Raw genomic sequence first — 18,877 nt, 5'->3', positions numbered from 1 at the left:
CAAAGATTTTGAGCAAATGACGTCTGCAGGAATGATGGCACACCTTAGAGAGTTACTCCAAAGTGTCCAGACATGGGGAGCCTTAGACAAGTGGGAAGGCAGATGGGTAAAGAAGAGATATAAAAGGAAAAGGGATTATGTAGATCTTACTGCAAATGTGCAGCAGAGTAAGGATCAGGTAAAAATGTTACTAATGAGAGAGATTCCAGGAGCGAGTTTTGATCATGTCCCTTGGAGCAGAAGTGACATTCTATCCTTTACAAATGATTATCCCAGGTTGAGAGAGAAACCAGTAGAATGGTACCAGCAGACAGACAGGTTTGTGAAACTTGCAAAATGCCTGTGGGAAGACTTGAACACTCTGTTAGAGATAGAAGTTCCGGCTGATTTGTGGATGCAAGAGGAGCATAGATTGGGTGACAAAAGAACCAGAGAAAGATCCGACTACAGGTGCACCTTCTCCCGAGGCAATGAAATATTATTACAAAGTGATTGAATTTGTGAAAATGAGAATTTCGCCCCAAAACATTGACTGGCAGAGAATAGACAGGACGGCTCAGGAAGCGGAAGAGGCAATACATGCATATTACGAGCAATTTTTGCAGACACAGTGGTACAGAGACAATCAAGCCGAAAGACATGATTTATTTTGTGTTTAGATTTGTGGAAGGACTGAGACCTGAAATTAGCCAGATGATTAAGAGTCATTTGATTTGCTGGCAAGCAAGGTCGATTGATGAGGTATTGCAGTTTGCAAAGTACTGTAGTGATAAGATTAAGTTGAAGCAGGGAAAGCTGAAAGAAAAGGCGATGGTGATGCAGATCAAAGCGGCACAAACAGGGATGCAGGGACATTTTTCACAGTAACAGCAGCAGCAGGGAAATGTGGTATTTCAAAATCAGATGTGAGATAGAGGTCGTGGAGGAATTGGTAATGGGAACCTAGTCCGAATTTGAGTACTGTAGAGGTTCAGAATGATGTACAGGGAATGAAGAGATTGTTGCCTTGTCACGCTTGTGGAGCGGTCAGACACTGGAAGCGGAAGTGTCCGATGATGGTACAGGAAGGTGTTGTTCAGCAAACAAGTGACATCAATTTGTTCCAAAATATGAGAGGAACTAGAATGAGAGGTCATAATCCAAATTTTCATAACAATGTGAATCAGATGCAAAATTTTCAACCCATGCAGCAGGTGCAAATGCCACATGTGCAGATGACACAGTTGCAGCCAATGCAACAGCAGGTTCAAATGGTACATTGACAGCAAATCCAAATACTTCAAGCCCCAATGGAACAGCAGCAGGTGATGGTTCCTCAACAGGTCACAAGTCAGACGTTTTACCAGAGTAATAACACAGTACACCAATTACCATTACACAGTGAGAATGGAATAAACAATGTTTGAGTGAGCGAGAGGTCGGATGAACAGGAATGAGTGCTTGCATCTTCCTTAGAAGTAGATCAGAAGGATCCTTATGTGAAGGGAAAGGTAATGGGTCACAAAGTTTCATTCTTGGTTGCTGCAGGAGCTACACGCTCTACAGTGAGAGCTGCAGAAGTTCCAAATCTCCCACTTTCAGGAAAGACAGTCCAAATTGTAGGGGTAGCGAATCAGTATTTGACCAATCCAATTACAGAACAAGTTCATGTTAAATTTGGCAACTTTAAAGGATTGCACAAATTCATAGTCTTTGGGAAGAGACTTGCTGTGTAAAACCAGATGCTCGATTACTTGCTCAAATGATGGAATCGTGATACAGATGAACAGTGATGATTGCTCCAGAGACAGAGTATGAGAAAATAATCGAGGAGTACCCTCTAATTAGTTTATTTCCAGTGTTCACATTAAAGGATCTTCCTCCTGACTTACAGGGAATAGTTAAAGAGAGAGTGTGGGATCTGACAGGGAAAGAGATTGGCCTGATAAAAGAAGTTGAGCCAGTTAAAGTTCTGAAAAAGCTGAACACAATTTTTCCCAAGATTTCCCAGTACCACATGCCATAGGATGTCATTGAGAAAGTTGCTTGCATAATTGCAGAGTTTTTAAACCAAGGGGTCTTGAAAGAAGTGTTGAGCAGCCCATGTAATTCACCTATAATGGGATTGAAAAAACCCTATGGGAAAGTTTGGACTGTCCAGGATTTGAGGAAGATAAATTACATTGTGATCAAGTGTTGTCCTGCAGTACCAAATCCAGCCGTGATTTTGATTCAAATCCCATGTGAGTGGTTCACCATCATATACTTGTCACAAACCTTCTTTTCTGTGCCTCTTTATGAGGATAGTCCATTTCTCTTTTGTTTCAAATTTTTAGATCGACTTTACTGTTGGTGTAGAATTCCTCTAGGGTTTTCAGAGTCACCTTCCATATTCAATCAGATCTTGAAAAAGAATGTGGAGTCACTGGAAATGCCTCTCCAATCGACATTGGTAAAATACATTGATAATTTGTTGATTGCATCCAAAACTAAGGAAAAGTGCAAGTATGACATGACTGCCTTATTGGAACATTTGGGAAAGAATGGTCATAAAGTGTCCCAACTTAAATTGCAATACTGCCAGAAAGAAGTGAAATATTTTGGTCACCAGAATGAGAAGGGAATAAGGAAAATATCCAGAGAGAGGGTCACAGCCATATTGCAGATGAATCCCCCAGCCACACAGAGAGATGTCAGGATGTTTTTGGGGATGGTAGGCTAATGTCACCAGTGGACTCCCAATTTTACAGTCATTTCGAAGCCATTGCAGAAGTTGACACACAAAGAAGTCACTGATCCCCTAGTGTTAGATCAGGCTTGCATGAAAGCATTATCTGAATTGAGATAGTTTGTGCAAAGCTCCAGCTTTAGGAATGCCTGGCTACACTAAGGGGGTTATTCGAACTTTGGAGGAAGTGGTAATCCGTCCCAAAAGTGACAGTAAAGTGACGGATATACCACCAGCCGTATTACGAGTCCATTATATCCTATGGAACTCGTAATACGGCTGGTGGTAAATCCGTCACATTTGGGACGGATTACCACCTCCTCCAAAGTTGGAATAACCCCCTAAGTCCTTAATGTTGTTTTGTCATGAGCGTGATGCATGTTCTTTGTCTGTCTTAACTCAGGTCCATGGAAGTGTAAACTGCCCAGTAGCATATTTTTCAGCTACTTTGGACCCAGTTGCAGCAGCTTTACTAGGCAGTTGCAGCAGTTGGACAGAGCCTCACACAGTGTGAAGGCATTGTGATGGGACATCCTCTGACTATTATGGTCCTTCACTCCATTGATGTTTTACTTACAAAGACCAAAATGCATTACTTGATTAGTGCCAGATTGACTCGCTATGAGATGAGCATCTTGGGGTCACCTAATGTGTAATTGAAAAGATGTACATTGCTTAGCCCAGCAACATTACTTCCAAATAAAAATGTTGAAATTGAAAAATTTGAAGACAACGCGCATGATTGTCTTGAAGTAACTGATCTGTGCATAAAACTGAGACCGGATATTAGAGACACACGATTGGAAGAAAATGACCAAATTATCTTTGTTGATGGGTCCTGTCCAAGGGACAATACAGCACTACTGAGAGCAGGATATGCTGTGTGCACGATTTCTGGTATACTTGAAGGATCCTGGCTTTGAGGCGTGTACTCTGCACAGGTAGCAGAATTGGTAGCCCTTACTAGAGCATGCCATGTATCTGCTCAGCTGAAAGTTATCATCTATACGGATAGCCAATATGGATTTGCAATAGAGAGGTTTCCTGACCCCTTCTGGTTCACCACTAAGAAATGGTGAGAGAATTCAAGAGTTAGCTATCCAAATGCCTGAAAAGATTGCCATGGAGAAATGCAGTGCACATCTCAAATCACAAGATTTTGTGTCAATGGGAAATGGATATGCTGATCAAGTCGCAAGGTTTTGCGCATTGAACTGTATATCGTTCAAGTATAAGTGGGACTTGTTACCTGAAGAAGATTAAACATGTCCAAGCTATGCATTGCATGTAATAGATATTTTGGAAGAACTGAAAACACTGCAAAATAATGTTGACAGGGAGGAGAAATGATCATGGGTTAAATTAAAATGTGTACAGCGTCATGATGAATTGTGGGTTTCAGAAGAGGGTTAATTGTTTTTGCCGAACAGTTTGTTGACTCAAATAGCTGTATATTATCATGGTCAAGCGCCTGTTGGGAGGGATGCTATGATTCGACCATTCAAACAAAATTGGTTCAATCTGAAATTTACACAAGTCGCTGAAGCGGTTTGCCATAGTTGCGTCATTTGTCAACAAATGAATGCAGGAAAGGGGACAGTGGTTAATTTAAGCCATATCAGAAGAGCAGGAGGCCCATTCAGCAGAATGCAGATGGATTTTATTGAAATGCCTATGTGTGGAGGATTGAGATATGTCTTCGTGATTGTCTGCATCATTAGTCATTAGATTGAAGCTTATCCTACACGAAGAAATGACAGTCTCACAGTAGCGAAATTACTGCTTGGGGAACTAATACCACATTTTGGGTTTTTGATCTCTTCAGAATCAAATAAAGGAAGTCACTTCAACAATGAAGTAGTCAAATTACTATGTGCAGCCTTAAACATTGAGAAAAAGTTGCATTGTACTTACCGCCCAGAAGGATCAAGATTTGTGGAACAGATGAGTGGTACTTTAAAATCAAGAATGGTGAATCTGAAATGGCCAGACGCACTGCCGTTAGTTCTGATGACCATGAGAAACACACCCGACAGGAAGACAGGATTGTCACGCATGAGATCCTCATGGGCAGAGCAATGAGGATGCCAGCGGTTCCTTCAAATGCTCTTGTGAACTTACCATATGATATGGTTTTGGACTACTGCAAAGGTCTGGTTGATGTGTTTCGCTTTTTCTCTCATCAGACGGAAGCTACCACACTGCATCCGTCCCAAGATCAAGGACACAACCTGAGAGCTGGTGATTGGGTTGTGATCCGAAAACAAGTGAGGAAGACATGTTTGGAACCTCATGGAAAGGCCCTTTCCAGGTAATGCTTATCACTACCACAGCGGTGAAGTGTGCTGGAGTTCCGAACTGAATCCACAAAAGCCATACAAGAAAAGTGCCATGTCCTCTGGACAATGAAGAGGAGTTGTTGAGAGCACCAACAATGACCAGACTAACTTCAGAGCTGGAAAGAGAAGAAAGAGGAACTGAGACCGACTGAATCTGAGCCTATTGAGAACGGTCCAGCTACTCCTGTAAGAGACGAAGGAGAAGACCTCCAAGAGAGTGACAGTGAGCCAATCTCAATTGAGGCAGCAGGAGAATTTAGTCAGTAGAGGGCTCTCCCCGAAGTAGATGATTTTGAGAACCAAACAGACCAAACACCAGACCCCGAAGGGGGAAGGCGTTGAGGCAGATCAAAGTCAATGTGGTCTGACTCCTCCTGAACAAGTTGCAGGTCCGTCAAGAGAAAACCCTGCAAAGCAAGAAGAAGTCTCAAGTTCAACACTAAAAAGAGCAATGACCAAGGGTCCACTGAAAGGAGACAAGTGGCTGGAGTCACACACAAAGATAAAGGAAGCAGTTGTTGTGACAATGATTGAGGAAGAAGAAGATATGAAAAGGAGAGAAGACCTGAGTGAAGAATTGAATGGAGATCGAAAGTTGAAAAGAAAAAAAATTAGCAAGTCGAAGGTATGCTGGTCCTGATTGGGGGTATGCAACTACAAGTAAATGGCAAAGAGAATTTCTGTCTTTTTGGTTTGATCAAGACATTCCAGGTCAATATTTTGGCACTTGAAGGAAATCAATTAACTGAACTGTTGAGACAAATTTGAGAAAAGTACAAGGAAGAAAAATAGACTGTTGAATGCAACCTGAAAAGACTTTTGAAACCTGATGTTACAAAATAACCTGACATGGCAAGCTGCTAAACCGATTTTGACAAAGGATCCTGAAAGTGAAACTGAAAGCTGTAAAAACTGCTGAAAGAAGATTGAAGATTTTGTTTTTGCTTTTGCTTTTTTCTGTATAGTTAGTAATGTTTCTCTTTTGCTGTCTGATTGTTTACAGATCATGAATAACATTAGCCAGCAGGGTAGGAAGAATAGGTGCTGTGAACACATGAGCATTGGGTTGTCAATTGTGTGCATGATATTGTGCTTGGTATTGATTGTGGGAATGACTGTTCTTGAACAAAGTAAAGCCAACCATACTTCAGCTTTAGAGACAACCACTGCACCAACAGAAATAGAGAAGTTTAGGTTAGATGAGAAGTATCTGCATGTAGACAATAAACAAGGGGAAGTTCTTCTAATGTTTTCTATCGCTTATTGAGTGAGTATGTTAAGATGATGAATGCAAGAAATTATGTGTTCACGCAGATTCCTTCATCAGTCGAGGAAGTAGTTACCTATCATAGTTTGCCCCTCACCTATGGGATAAGTTGTAGTCTCATACTAACAAGGATCCATAACCAGGAGTACATTCAGTACTTCTTCTCCAACAATGACGTTGTGTTTTCGTTTGTCCCCATAGTTAGATACCTGAGTAGAGTAGCTGAAGGCAATGACATAGTATTAGTGAGAGGTTTCTATGAGCCTACATTAACTTTTGGCATGACGTATGCACATAAGAATAACCTGACATGCTTGCTTTCACCATTGGAAAAGAGCTTCTTAGATCAGACAGATGACAGGAGAAAGGCATGAAAGGAAAAGTTAGAGAAAGGCTTAGAGACAAGGACTTTTGGGAATGATTGTGCATTTAGTGACATAAAAACACAATGGAAATTAGCTTTAGATGCACAACACATAGAAAAGCTTTGTGTATATGGGCCTAGATCTAGTACTGACACTTTGGCCCTCATTATGACACTGGCGGTAACACACCCGTATTACCCCAACCATTTACGAACGCAAAAAATAGCCAAAAGATAGCCATGCAAATCACAGACACAACTACACACACACCACAAACACCCATTCATCCATCACGCACCCCCCACCCCACCACATTACTCAATACCCACTGCACAACACACACCACATAACACCCATGTCTCCACAAAGGCACTCAATGAGGAGTTGCGGGTCATGGAGGAGGAAATAGTCAGGGTAGAGCCACAGCTCTTTGGAGCACAGGTACAGCAAATCTCCATTGCAAGGAAGATGGAGCTGTGGCAAAGAATCGCAAACTGGGTGAACGCCGTGAGACAGCATCCAAGAACAAGGGACGACATCAGGAAGAAGTGGAACAACCTATGGGGGATGGTACGTTCCATAGCAGCAAGGCACCAGTTTGCCATCCAGAGGACTGGCAGTGGACCCCACCTCCTTCCCCACAGCTAACAGCATGGGAAGAGCAAGTCTTGGCAATACTGCATCCTGAGGGACTCACTGCAGTTGCCAGAGGACTGGACACTGATGAGTCAATATTTACTACCTATCCCCCCACATACCTGCATGCCACCATCACCCCTAACCCTGACACCCATCACTCTACTCCATTCTCTACCACAGTGCACTACCACAATATACTAACTTGAATGCTAAGTCCTGCATGCCATACCCACTGCATGAACATCCCTCCCAGCCCTGCATGTACACCTCCACCAATGCATGCACAGCATGGAGAACTAGCAATCCCACAATACATCACCGTACACAAACAAAGGTGGAAGGGCAACAGCAATGATATGGAGGAAGCTAGGGATGTAGAAAATGTCACAGACATGTAGCATATTTCACCACTTACATTCCCAAAGGTGCCAATCCCAGGGGTGAGGAGGTGCCAAGGCTACCCAGTCCCACACCAGAAGATGCCTCCAGTGATGACAGTTACTCTGGACTTCTGGATCTGGATTAACTCCCTGGCTCATCAGGGACCACTGGTCAGTCGGAAACCCCAGCCCACACCGATTCCACCACAGAGCCTCCCCCCTCAGTATCCAACACCACAGCAGCCATCCAACGTCCCCACACCTCTGTCCCTAGGACTTGTCATTTAGCAGTGTGCCTACCTGTACAGAGATCCCAGTCCACACCTCACAGCCAAGACAATCAGGGTCCTGGGGTCAGTGGCAGTTGGCACACCGTTTAGGGGACACAAGCACAGGGGGCCAGGGACACTCGGAGGACAGCTGTGGCCAAGGGGAGGACATCCCCAGAGAACCGACTGTCCAGGAGGCACTCATTAATGTCCTAGGGGCTTACCAAAATCCTGGACAAGATGGGTCAGGTGATAGACATCATGCAGGAGAACCAGTGGCTGCAGGAAGAACACCACCAGGAAATCCAGAAGAATTGCAGGCCCTCAACAACACAATGGTCTTCATAGCAGGTGTGCTGGGCGATATGGCCAACATCATGAGGGACTACACATCACACCAACGGGCCTCTTCCAATAGCCATTCAACTGACCAGCCCTTCACATTTGCTGCAGCTAGTGGACAGGTGGCCCTGCCACAGGACCCACAGGCCACCAGCACCCCTCCCCCTGCAGAGAGTGAAGCACCTCGCAAACATTCCCTGCGACCCAGATAGACACCAGAGACACTTGCCAAGACCAAGACCACCTCCAGGAAATGAGACCCTCCTGAATATCCCCCTTTTGTCCCACTGTGTCACCTTGTCCACTTTGAACTGCCATTTCTCCCCTTCTATGCTCCCTTGAACACTGGACCTGTGCAACAAACACACTGGACCAATACCCTGGACTTTCCTCTAACATCACCCCTTTCCATTGCACTATTCCTTCTATATTTTTCACTTCAATAAACACCCTTGAACACAACTTCAGTGATAGTGCTTTAAAATATACAATAATTTTAACTCTATCATATTGAGCAATTGTCCTGAACTTTGTGATTCCATACAAAAAATGGCCTGTAGCTGTCTGTAGCCATAATATCAGTACACAGTTGTAACCACACCAACATCTGCAAAATGGGAAGACATAGGTGACAGGCAGTTGGGAAGCCAAGGAAGTGTCTGCCATGATGCTACAGCCACACAGAAATGATAAATAATCATAGTAATGGTCGGTTCCACTGTCTTACCTGTGTGTCTTTGGAAGTACTGCCGTATGACTGATGTCCTGTTGTCCACATCCTCATCCTCAGCCTCCTTATCCTCACTGTCCTCAGGGTCCTCTTCTGCCACAGGAGCATTTCCAGCCTCCTCCTCCTGCAGATAGGGCACATGTCATCTGATGGCCAGGTTGTACAACATGCAGCATACAACAACTATCTGGCAGACCTTCTCAGGGGAATAGAAGAGGGATCCACCTGTCATATGGAGGCATCTGAACCTGGCCTTCAGGAGGCTGAAGGTCCTCTCAATTATTCTCCTGGTTCACCCATGAGCATCATTATACCTATTCTCAGCCCCTGTCCTGGCATTCCTTACAGGGGTCAAGAGCCACAGCAGGTTTGGGTAGCCAGAGTCACCTGCAAGAAGTGAAGTGAGGGACAAACATTAGCTGTGCACAGTGGTATGGGGGATGACTCCTGAAGCCATGCACTGACATGCATTGGGTGGGGACTCAGGCTTACCTATCAACCACACCCTGTGCCTCTGTAGTCATCATATTTGGGATGCTGCTATTCCTCAAGATGAAGGCATCATGCACCAACCCAGTATATTTGGCAGTGACGTAGGAGATGTACTGTTCAGCCAGGCACAACATTTGCACATTGAGTGAGTGGAAACTATTCTGAGTCCTGAACATCTGTTCATTGTGCAGGGGGGCGGGGGAACAAATGCTGTCTGAGTTCCATCAATGGCCCAAATAATATTAGGAAAATGTCCCATTACATAGAAACCAGCTTTCACATTGGTCAAATCATCCACTTGGGGGAGAGCGATGTAGTTGCACATGTGTTTGAGCATGGCAGCCAAAACCCTTGCTAACACTATTGAGAACATTGGCTGTGACATTCCTGCACCCAAGCCTACTGTCACTTGGAAAGAGCCAGTTGCCAGGAAATGGAGCACTGTTAGGACCTAAACAAGAGGGGGAATCCCAGTAGGTTGATACATGGCAGAAATCAGATCAGGCTCCAATTCTGGACACAGCTCTGTGATTGTGGCCCTGTCCAGTCTATAGGTGAGTAAAATGTGCCTGTCCTCCAGTGTAGCCAAGTCCACAAGGGGTCTGTCCACAGGGCTTGCTTCCTCCTCCTATTCTTCCACAGTGGTAGGTACGTAAGGGACACAAGAGTGAGAAGGGGGTGACAAACTGAACAATGGAACCACCACTTCAGTGTACATTGAGCTTGTATGTAACTGAACTATGTAAATGACAATGTATGTACAATTGACTGCAATGACGCAGTTTTCAATTTCAGAATGTTGACCTGCACCATAAAATGATGTCTGTCCTGTATGTAGGGACAGGTGGAAGTAATGTAACTCCGCCGGGGTTGGGCATCATGGCGGAAGGCAGTCTTGCACCGCCATGCTATTCCTCATTGGCTTACATGGGGCTCTATGGAGTACAGTGTCCAATGAGGATTGCCGGCGGCGGTGACGGTGTACACCACCGCGGACATGACCATCATTTTCTGACTACAACCTCAATTGATTCCTGACTTTCCACAGGACAACACATCCACTGCGTGTGCTGCTGTGACCAGAGTCTGGAACCTGCCATGGCTCGTGTGACAGGAAAAAGGGCCCCTGCCTTCACTTCAGAGGAGTTGGAGCTCCTGGCAGATGCGGTCCTACCCCTGTATGAGCAGCTGTATGGGCCTCCAGACCAACAGGTGAGTACTCCACGGGGACGATGCATGCAACAAGGCTGCATGGAGATGTCAGTGCTCGCAGTGCGTTTTTGGGTTGGGTGTATGGCTGGTGGTAGTGTACATGTGGGGCTCTGGGTGCTGTGTGTGCCCTTTGAGGGGAAATGGTATTTGTGGGCCATATGTGTGGCAGGCTGGATTGTATTGTTAATGGTGTCCTCCTGTCTGTGTTTCTTTGCAGGTCAGTGCCCATCAGTAGAAGGGATTGTGGCATGCCATCGCCAAGGACGTGCGGATCCTGGTGGTCTATAGCAGGCAGAACACCCACTGCAGGAAACGGTGGGAGGGTCTGAGATGCTGGGCCTGGAAGACCACGGAGGCTCTGCTGGGGATGGCTTCCCAATGAGGGAGGGGGGCCTGTTGGAACCTGACCCCCTTGATGGCCCCATACTGGCTGTGGCCTACCCGGAGCTGGATGGGCGCTTGAGGGCAGCACAGCAGCCACAAGGGGCTGAGTACAGTGTGTGTAACACCCATCTTTGTTGCCTGGCATAGGATCCTGGTGGTGGGTTTCAGTAAGTGGATGCCCATGCATGACAGCTCATACATTGCTACGTGGTCCAGCTCAGGGTAAATGGGTGAATGGCAAAATCCTGTTAGCTAGCTAGATGACATTCCATGTCAGACTGCGCTTAGTAGGTCCCAGGAGGGGTGCAGATGGCAGTGGTTGACTCTCATCTTGCTGTGGTACCTAGCTATTGGAATGCCAGTGCGGTGCATGGTGCTCAATCTTGATCCTTGTGTGTGATGGTAATGTGTATGCCATCTGTGGTGTTGGTGCTGTAATTGACCCAGTTCTCCCTTTCTCCCCCCCTATTTACTTCTATCATACTGTCCATGTGTGCATTAGCATCATCTGGCGGAGGAGCAGGGGTACCGGCAAGTGAGGGAGCTGCAGCCCACGGGACCCAGGAGGCAGAGTCCACTGACTTCGAGGGGACCAGTGGGACAGAGGGCAAGGGGAGTACCATGGCGGGGACAGGAGGTGACAACACTGACTCTAATTCTTCCTCCGATGGGAGCTCCCTGTTAATGGCAGACACCTCTAGAACCACCCCAGCAACAGGTACAGCTGCCGCCCCCTTGCCAGCACTGCCCTCCCAGTAGTCCCCCATCCAGTTGGCCGTGCCACTGGCCCTGCCCCCATGAGCCCTGCTGCCCTCAGTGAGGAGGCTATTGACCTCCTGAGATCCATCTCTGAAGGGCAGTCAACCATAGTGAATGCCATCCAGGGGCTGGCATCCCAGAAGCAGAAATGCAATGCCTACCTGGAGGGCATCCACAGTGGGTTGGTAGCCCTACAGAGATCGTTTCAGGCTCTGGCTTCCTCTCTGATGGCAGCCACCATCCCTGGTCCTACCGTCCTCCCTCCAACTACCACTTACCAGTCCCAGTCTCCTTAACCCCTAGTGTGCCCCGGACGAGGTGATCCCCCGGTGCCTTGGATGAGGTCACCTCGTCCTGCTAGGGGCCCCCGGGTGGAGCGCTAGCGCTCCCCCCGATGGCCAAGTACACCCCTCCCCTAGGCAGGGATGGAAGGGGAATCGCTTCCCCTTCCACCCCCACCCCCGTGGCGTCTGATGACGTCAGCCATCAGAGGCCATCCCTCCGGCGCTGGAAGCGGATCGGAGGAAAAATGCAAAGCACGTGGAGGGGTCGGAGAGGCATGAAAGGAGAGGAAAGGCATTTCCTCTCCTTTCATGTCTCTCTGAGCATTTCTGATGCGATCGGGCAGCAGAAATGCCACTGACACCAGGGATTTTTTAATTTTTTTGTTTATTTCATAAGGAGAGTGGCCCCTCGGGCTAGGGCCGCTCTCCAGGGAGGCAATTTATTTTTTGCCTGTTTCTGCCTTCAAGGGCGGGGGGGGGGGGCAGAGACCCCCCTAGACACCAGGTATTGTTTCTTTTATTTATTTTTTTATTTGTGGGGAGCGACCCCTTAGGCAACGGTCGCTCCCCTGGGGCAAAACATTTTCTAGGCCATTTCTGCCCCCCTTGGGGGCAGAAATGTCCTAATATTATTAGGCCAATCCACTAGACACCAGGGATTGTTTTATTTTTTTATTTACTAAATAAGGAGAGCGGCCCCTTGGGCAAGGGCCGCTCTCCGGGGGGGGACAATTTGTTTTTTGGCTGTTTCTGCTCCCCCAGGGGCAGATCGGCCTAAAATTATTAGGCCGATCTGCAAAACCACTAGACACCAGGGAATATATATTTTTGAGGGCTATTTGAAGTAAGGGGAGCATCCCCTTGGGCAAGGGCTGCTCCTCGGGGGGGCAAATTATTTCTAGGTCATTTCTGCCCCCCCTGGGGGGGCAGAAATCCACTAGACACCAGGGAAAATGTTCTTTATTTATTTTTATTTTGTTGTATGTTTGAGGAGCGACCCCTTGGGCAAGGGTCACTCCAGGGGGGGCAAATTATTATTAGGCCATTTCTGCCCCCCTGGGGGCAGATCGGCCTTGCGATCCAGGGAATATATAATTTTGTGGGCTATTTGAAGTAAGGGGAGCAGCCCCTTGGGCAAAGGCTGCTCCTCAGGGACAAATTATTTCTAGGCCATTTCTAATATTATTAGGCCGATCTGCCCCCGGGTGGGGGGGGGGGGGGGGGCAGAAATCCACTAGACACCAGGGATGATTTTTTTAATTTTAATTTTAATTTTTTTATGTTTGGGGAGCGACCCCTTGGGCAAGGGTTGCTCCGGGGTGGGGCAAATCATTATTAGGCCATTTCTGCACCCCCTGGGGGCAGATCGGCCTTGCGATATGCCCCCTGAGGGGCAGAAACCAATAGACACCAGGGAATTTTTTTTGTGTTGGCTATTTCAAGTAAGGGGAGCGGCCCCTTGGGTAAGGGCCGGTCCTCGGGGGGCAAATTATTTCTAGGCCATTTCTGTCCCCTGGGTATTATTAGGCCAATCTGCCCCCGGGGGGCAGAAACCACAAGACACCAGGGATTTTTTTTTTTTTATACTAACGCATAAGGGGAGCGGCCCCTGTGGCAAGGGCCACTCCCTGGGTGGGGGGGCAAAATATTTTTAGTCCTTTTTTGCCCCCCCTGGAGGCAGATCGTCCTAATATAATTAGGCGGATTTGCCCCCGGGGGGGCAAAAACCTCTTGACACCAGGGATATATATATATTGTATTTACTTTATGTTTTTATGTATGGGGAGCAACCCCTTAGACAAGGGTCGCTCCCCTGGGGGGCAAATTGTATTTAGGGCAGATCAGCCTATTTTTGTAAGGCCAATCTGCCCCCTTTGGGGCAGAAACCCATGGATTGGTGTGTGTGTATGTGTGTGTTTTGTTTGGAGGGGCAGCCCCTTGGGCAAGGGTCTCTCCCCATGGGGGCACATTACTATTGGCCATAAAAGCCCCCCAGAGACCAGGGAAGATTTTTTTTCAAAATAAGAGGTTGGGGGTATGGCCATACCCGCACCCCAAATAAATGGGGCCAAAGTTGTTTTGCTCACCAGTGGGCAGATTGGGCAATTACCCCCGATCCACACCCGAGGGGGGGGCAAAAGTCTACTAGATGCCAGGGAATAAACAAAATAAAAGAAAATAGTGGGGTGGTGGCTACCAACCAGTATGGGCCTGGTTATGCCCCCACCCAAACTGAAGGGGCTAACAGTCTTTTAGCTCTCCCCCGCACACTAAAACATCTTATCCCATGGCAAGCAAGAGGACATTTGATTATTTTTGTTTTTTGTTTTACATTTGGGCCATGAGAGCTTGGTAACTCTCAGAATCGTCCCTCTTGGAATGGTGAGGGCTGCACTTTTTTTTACTTTGAGACGCTGCCATGTAGAAAAATCCACAAGACCTAGACACATCTGAAAACTAAACATCTAGTTGATTCCAGGGTGGTGTGCTTCACATGCACCCCGCACCATTTCCTTACCCACAATGCCCAGCAAACCTGCAACTTTTCTGGAAAGCACACATTTTTCCCACATTTTTGTGATTGAACCTTCCGGAATCTGCAGTAATCCACAAAATTCCTACCACCCAGCATAGTCTCATCTATACCGATAAAATTTCTGCTGCACTTGTCAGCCTAAAAATGTTTTTTTCAAACTGCCCTTTTGGACCCACTTTGGTTCCCCCTCAATTTCGACGTGTTTTTGGCTCTTCCCTGTCACAAACACTTGGCCCACCTACCCAAGTGAGGTACCATTTTTATTGGGAGACTTGGGGGAACGCTGGGTGGAAAGAAATTTGTGGCTCCTCTCAGATTCCAGAACTTTCTGTCACCGAAATTTGAGGAAAAAGTGTTTTTTAGTCACATTTTGAGGTTTGCATAGGATTCTGGGTAACAGAACCTGGTGAGAGCTCGACAAGTCACCCCATCTTGGATTCCCCTAGGTCTCTAGTTTTCAGAAATGCACAGGTTTGGTAGGTTTCCCTAGGTGGCGGCTGAGCTAGAGGCCAAAATCCACAGGCAGGCACAATGCAAAAAACACCTCTGTTTTCTTTGAGAAAATGTGATGTGTCCACTTTGTGTTTAGGGGGCATTTCCTGTCGCGGGCACTAGGCCTACAGACACAAGTGAGGTAGCATTTTTATCGGGAGACTTGGGGGAACGCTGGGTGGAAGGAAATTTGTGGCTCCTCTCAGATTCCAGAACTTTCTGTCACCGAAATGTGAGGAAAAAGTGTTTTTTTAGCCACATTTTGAGGTTTGCGAAGGATTCTGGGTAACAGAACCTGGTGAGAGCTTGACAAGTCACCCGATCTTGGATTCCCCTAGGTCTCTAGTTTTAAAAAATGCACAGATTTGGTAGGTTTCCCTAGGTGTCGGCTGTGCTGGAGGCCAAAATCCACAGGTAGGCACTTTGCAAAAAACACCTCTGTTTTCTTTGAGAAAATGTGATGTGTCCACTTTGTGTTTTGGGGCATTTCCTATCGCGGGCACTAGGTCTACCCACACAAGTGAGGTACCATTTTTATCGGGAGACTTTGGGGAACATAGAATAGCAAAACAAGTGTTATTGCCCCTTGTCTTTCTCTACATTTTTTCCTTCCAAATATAAGACAGTGTGTAAAAAAGACGTCTCTTTGAGAAATGCCCTGTAATTCACATGCTTTTATGGGCACCCCACAATTCAGAGATGTGCAAATAACCACTGCTCCTCAACACCTTATCTTGTGCCCATTTTGGAAATACAAAGCTTTTCTTGATACCTATTTTTGACTCTTTATATTTCAGCAAATGAATTGCTGTATACCCGGTATAGAATGAAAACCCACTGCTGCAAGGTATAGCTCATTTATTGGCTCTGGGTGCCTAGGGCTCTTGATAAACATACAAGCCCTATATATCCCCGCAGCCAGAAGAGTCCAGCGGACGTAACAGTATATTGCTTTCAAATATCTGACATTGCAGGAAAAAGTAACAGAGTAAAACGTAGAGAAAAATGGCTGTTTTTTTCACCTCAATTTCAATACTTTTTTTATTTCAGTTAATATTTTCTGCAAGAAACCCTTGTAGGATCTACACACATTACCCATTGCTGAATTCAGACTTTTGTCTACTTTCCAGAAATGTTTAGGTTTCTGGGATCCAGCATTGGTTTCACACCCATTTCTGTCACTGACTGGAAGGAGGCTGAAAGCACAAAAAATCGTAAAAATGGGATATGTCCCAGTAAAATCCCAAAATTGTGTTCAAAAATTCGGTTTTCTGATTCAAGTCTGCCTGTTCCTGAAAGCTGGGAAGCTGGTGATTTTAGCACCCCAAACCCTTTGTTGATGCCATTTTCAGGGGAAAAAACACAAGCTTTCTTCTTCAGCCCTCTTTTCCCATTTAAAAAAAAACCACAATTTTCACTGTGTTGTGGCTAATTTCTTGGCCTCCTTCAGGGGAACTCACAAAGTCTGGGTCGCTATAGAATCCCTAGGATGTTGGAAAAAAAGGATGCAAATTTGGCGTGTGTAGCTTATGTGGACCTAAAGTTATGAGGGCCTAAGCAAGAACTATTCCAAATAGGCAAAAAAAAAGGCCTGGCACAGGAGGGGGAAAAGGCCTGGCAGCGAAGGGGTTAACCCCAACCCATCCCATGCACACATACAGACAAGCATGCACACAAAACATCACACAAGAGTGGTATAGAGAAACACAGGCACCAAACATCGAGCCACAAGCACTCACACAAACAACAGACAGTTACACACCCAACAACATCCACTGCCTCCATTGTCTCCCCTCCTCCTCCTCCCTCACAGTCACATCCACACTCACACCTATATGCACTGCATCAACAGCCACCACCACCATCACCACATCATGCAGCTCACCCACCTCACTTGCAGACACCTCCACAGCATACACCCACACATCCTGTTTGTCCTCTCCCACCCTGTCTCCCCCCCAAAGAGACACAAATGCTAGCACTCAGACACCCAACAGCCATCCACATCACAAACGCACACTGTCCATGCACCTGCACCCAAGTCCAGCAGACCCACACCTCCTACAACCGCCCCAACATCCCTAAGACGCTTTCCCTTGCCCATCTTGACCTCTTCCTTCCCCCTCCAACCCTGTCCTGCCCATAAGTGCAGGGTCCCAAACGACCCAGCCCAGCACCTCAGCAAAACAGTCTGCCACTGCTCCCACCAAAAAAGTCAGCTGCTGGCACAAAGGGGCCCTGAGCGTGACGCCTGCTACTCCTAGTAAGTCCACATCTCAAACTCAGAAACAGAGGACTAGGGTGGTGAAACCTAAGGGACAGAGGATGGGGTCCGTGGAGGCACCTCCTATACCTGGAAGCAAGGACACAATACACATGACAAAGGCCAAGAGGGAACACACGGATCCCCCTTCACCACCAAAGAAAGCCAAGAATATCCCTCCACCACCAAAGAAAGCCAAGGATACCCCTCCACCACCAAAGAAAGCCAAGGAGCCCCCTCCACCAGCAGAAGGCGGAGAGCAGGGTAGGCAAAGAGCCCCCACAACCAGCTCTGGATCCCAAAGAGCCCTCTTCACCAGCAGAGGGAAGGAGCCCCCTCCACCAGCAGAGGGCAAGGAGCCCCCACAACCAGCAGAGGAACCCAAGGAGCCCCCACAACGAGCAGTGGAACTCAAAGAGCCTCCTCCACCAGCAGAGGGCAAGGAGCCCCCACAACTAGCAGAGGAACCCAAGGAGGTCCCACAACCAGCAGTGGAACCCACTGAGCCCCCACAACCAGCAGTGGAACCCAAAGAGCCCCCCCCAGCAGAGGTCAAGGAGCCCCCTCCACCAGCTGAGGGCAAGGAGTCCATCCTCCATAGTCTGTTGGGTAAGGAGCCCCCTCCAGAACCAGTGGGCATGTTACCCACTCTAAAGAAAGTGGCCTTTCACTCCCCTCCAGAGACTGTTGGGCAAGGAGCCCCCTCCAGAACCAGTGGGCATGTTACCCACTGAAGCTGAGGTGACTCCCCACACCCCTTTCCCCTGAGGTGCCTGCCCATTTACAACATGATGCCGCTGAACAGTGGAGTCCAGAATTTGTCAGGAGTCAAGTTGGGCCTTGGACTATGCCCTGTGGCCATGTGGCCCTTTGGTACTTTGCACTGACCATTGGCCCAATCTGGACATTGACACCTGCATTTTCATGTCATGATTCATTATGGTGGCTGTTGGCAGCAATTTACAGTGTTCGTACTTCTGAATTGTTGATCTTGCATTATTTGCTAGTGGGTCATGTGACAGTCATTTTATTATGCAGCTGGTTCTGTGTATGGTGTGTGTGTGAATGGTGTGTGTTGTGCGTGCGTGTGTCACTCTCCTTTTTCTCCCTCCCTCCCCTGTGTGCTATACAGCTATATTCACTGTCGCCGTCTTTGTCCGCATTGGTGCTCCAGGACGGCCATGGCATTGTAGAGTATCGGGAAGACTTGGGGGCATATTTATACTCTGTTTGCACCAAATTAGTGTCATTGTCTTTTTACTCTAGTTCGGTGCAAAGCTAACTCCATATTTATACTTTGGTGCTAGGCCCCTCTAGCGCCAGATTTATGGAGTTAAAGTCATTTTTTGAAAGTGGAGACCTACCTTGCCCTAATGAGATGCAAGGCAGGCGTTCCCGTGCAAAAAATGACTCTAAT

General features: G+C 47.0%; 1 protein-coding gene across 1 annotated transcript; it reads left to right on the top strand.

Annotated features, from left to right (window-relative positions):
* The first annotated feature begins 17,522 nt into the window (after window positions 1-17,522).
* On the top strand, window positions 17,523-18,194 carry LOC138265095 (acidic proline-rich protein PRP25-like). Its single transcript, XM_069212635.1, has one exon. The coding sequence runs from the start codon at window positions 17,523-17,525 to the stop codon at window positions 18,192-18,194; it is 672 nt and encodes a 223-aa protein (XP_069068736.1).
* The last annotated feature ends 683 nt before the right edge of the window (window positions 18,195-18,877 follow it).

Source organism: Pleurodeles waltl, chromosome 11 (genome assembly GCF_031143425.1).
Source record: "Pleurodeles waltl isolate 20211129_DDA chromosome 11, aPleWal1.hap1.20221129, whole genome shotgun sequence".
Taxonomy (NCBI): Eukaryota; Metazoa; Chordata; class Amphibia; order Caudata; family Salamandridae; genus Pleurodeles; species Pleurodeles waltl.
This window is presented reverse-complemented; position numbering and strand designations above follow the sequence as displayed.

Coding starts and splice junctions, on each gene's coding strand:
- LOC138265095 (XM_069212635.1), top strand. CDS start 17,523: ATGGGGTCCGTGGAGGCACCTCCTATACCTGGAAGCAAGGACACAATA.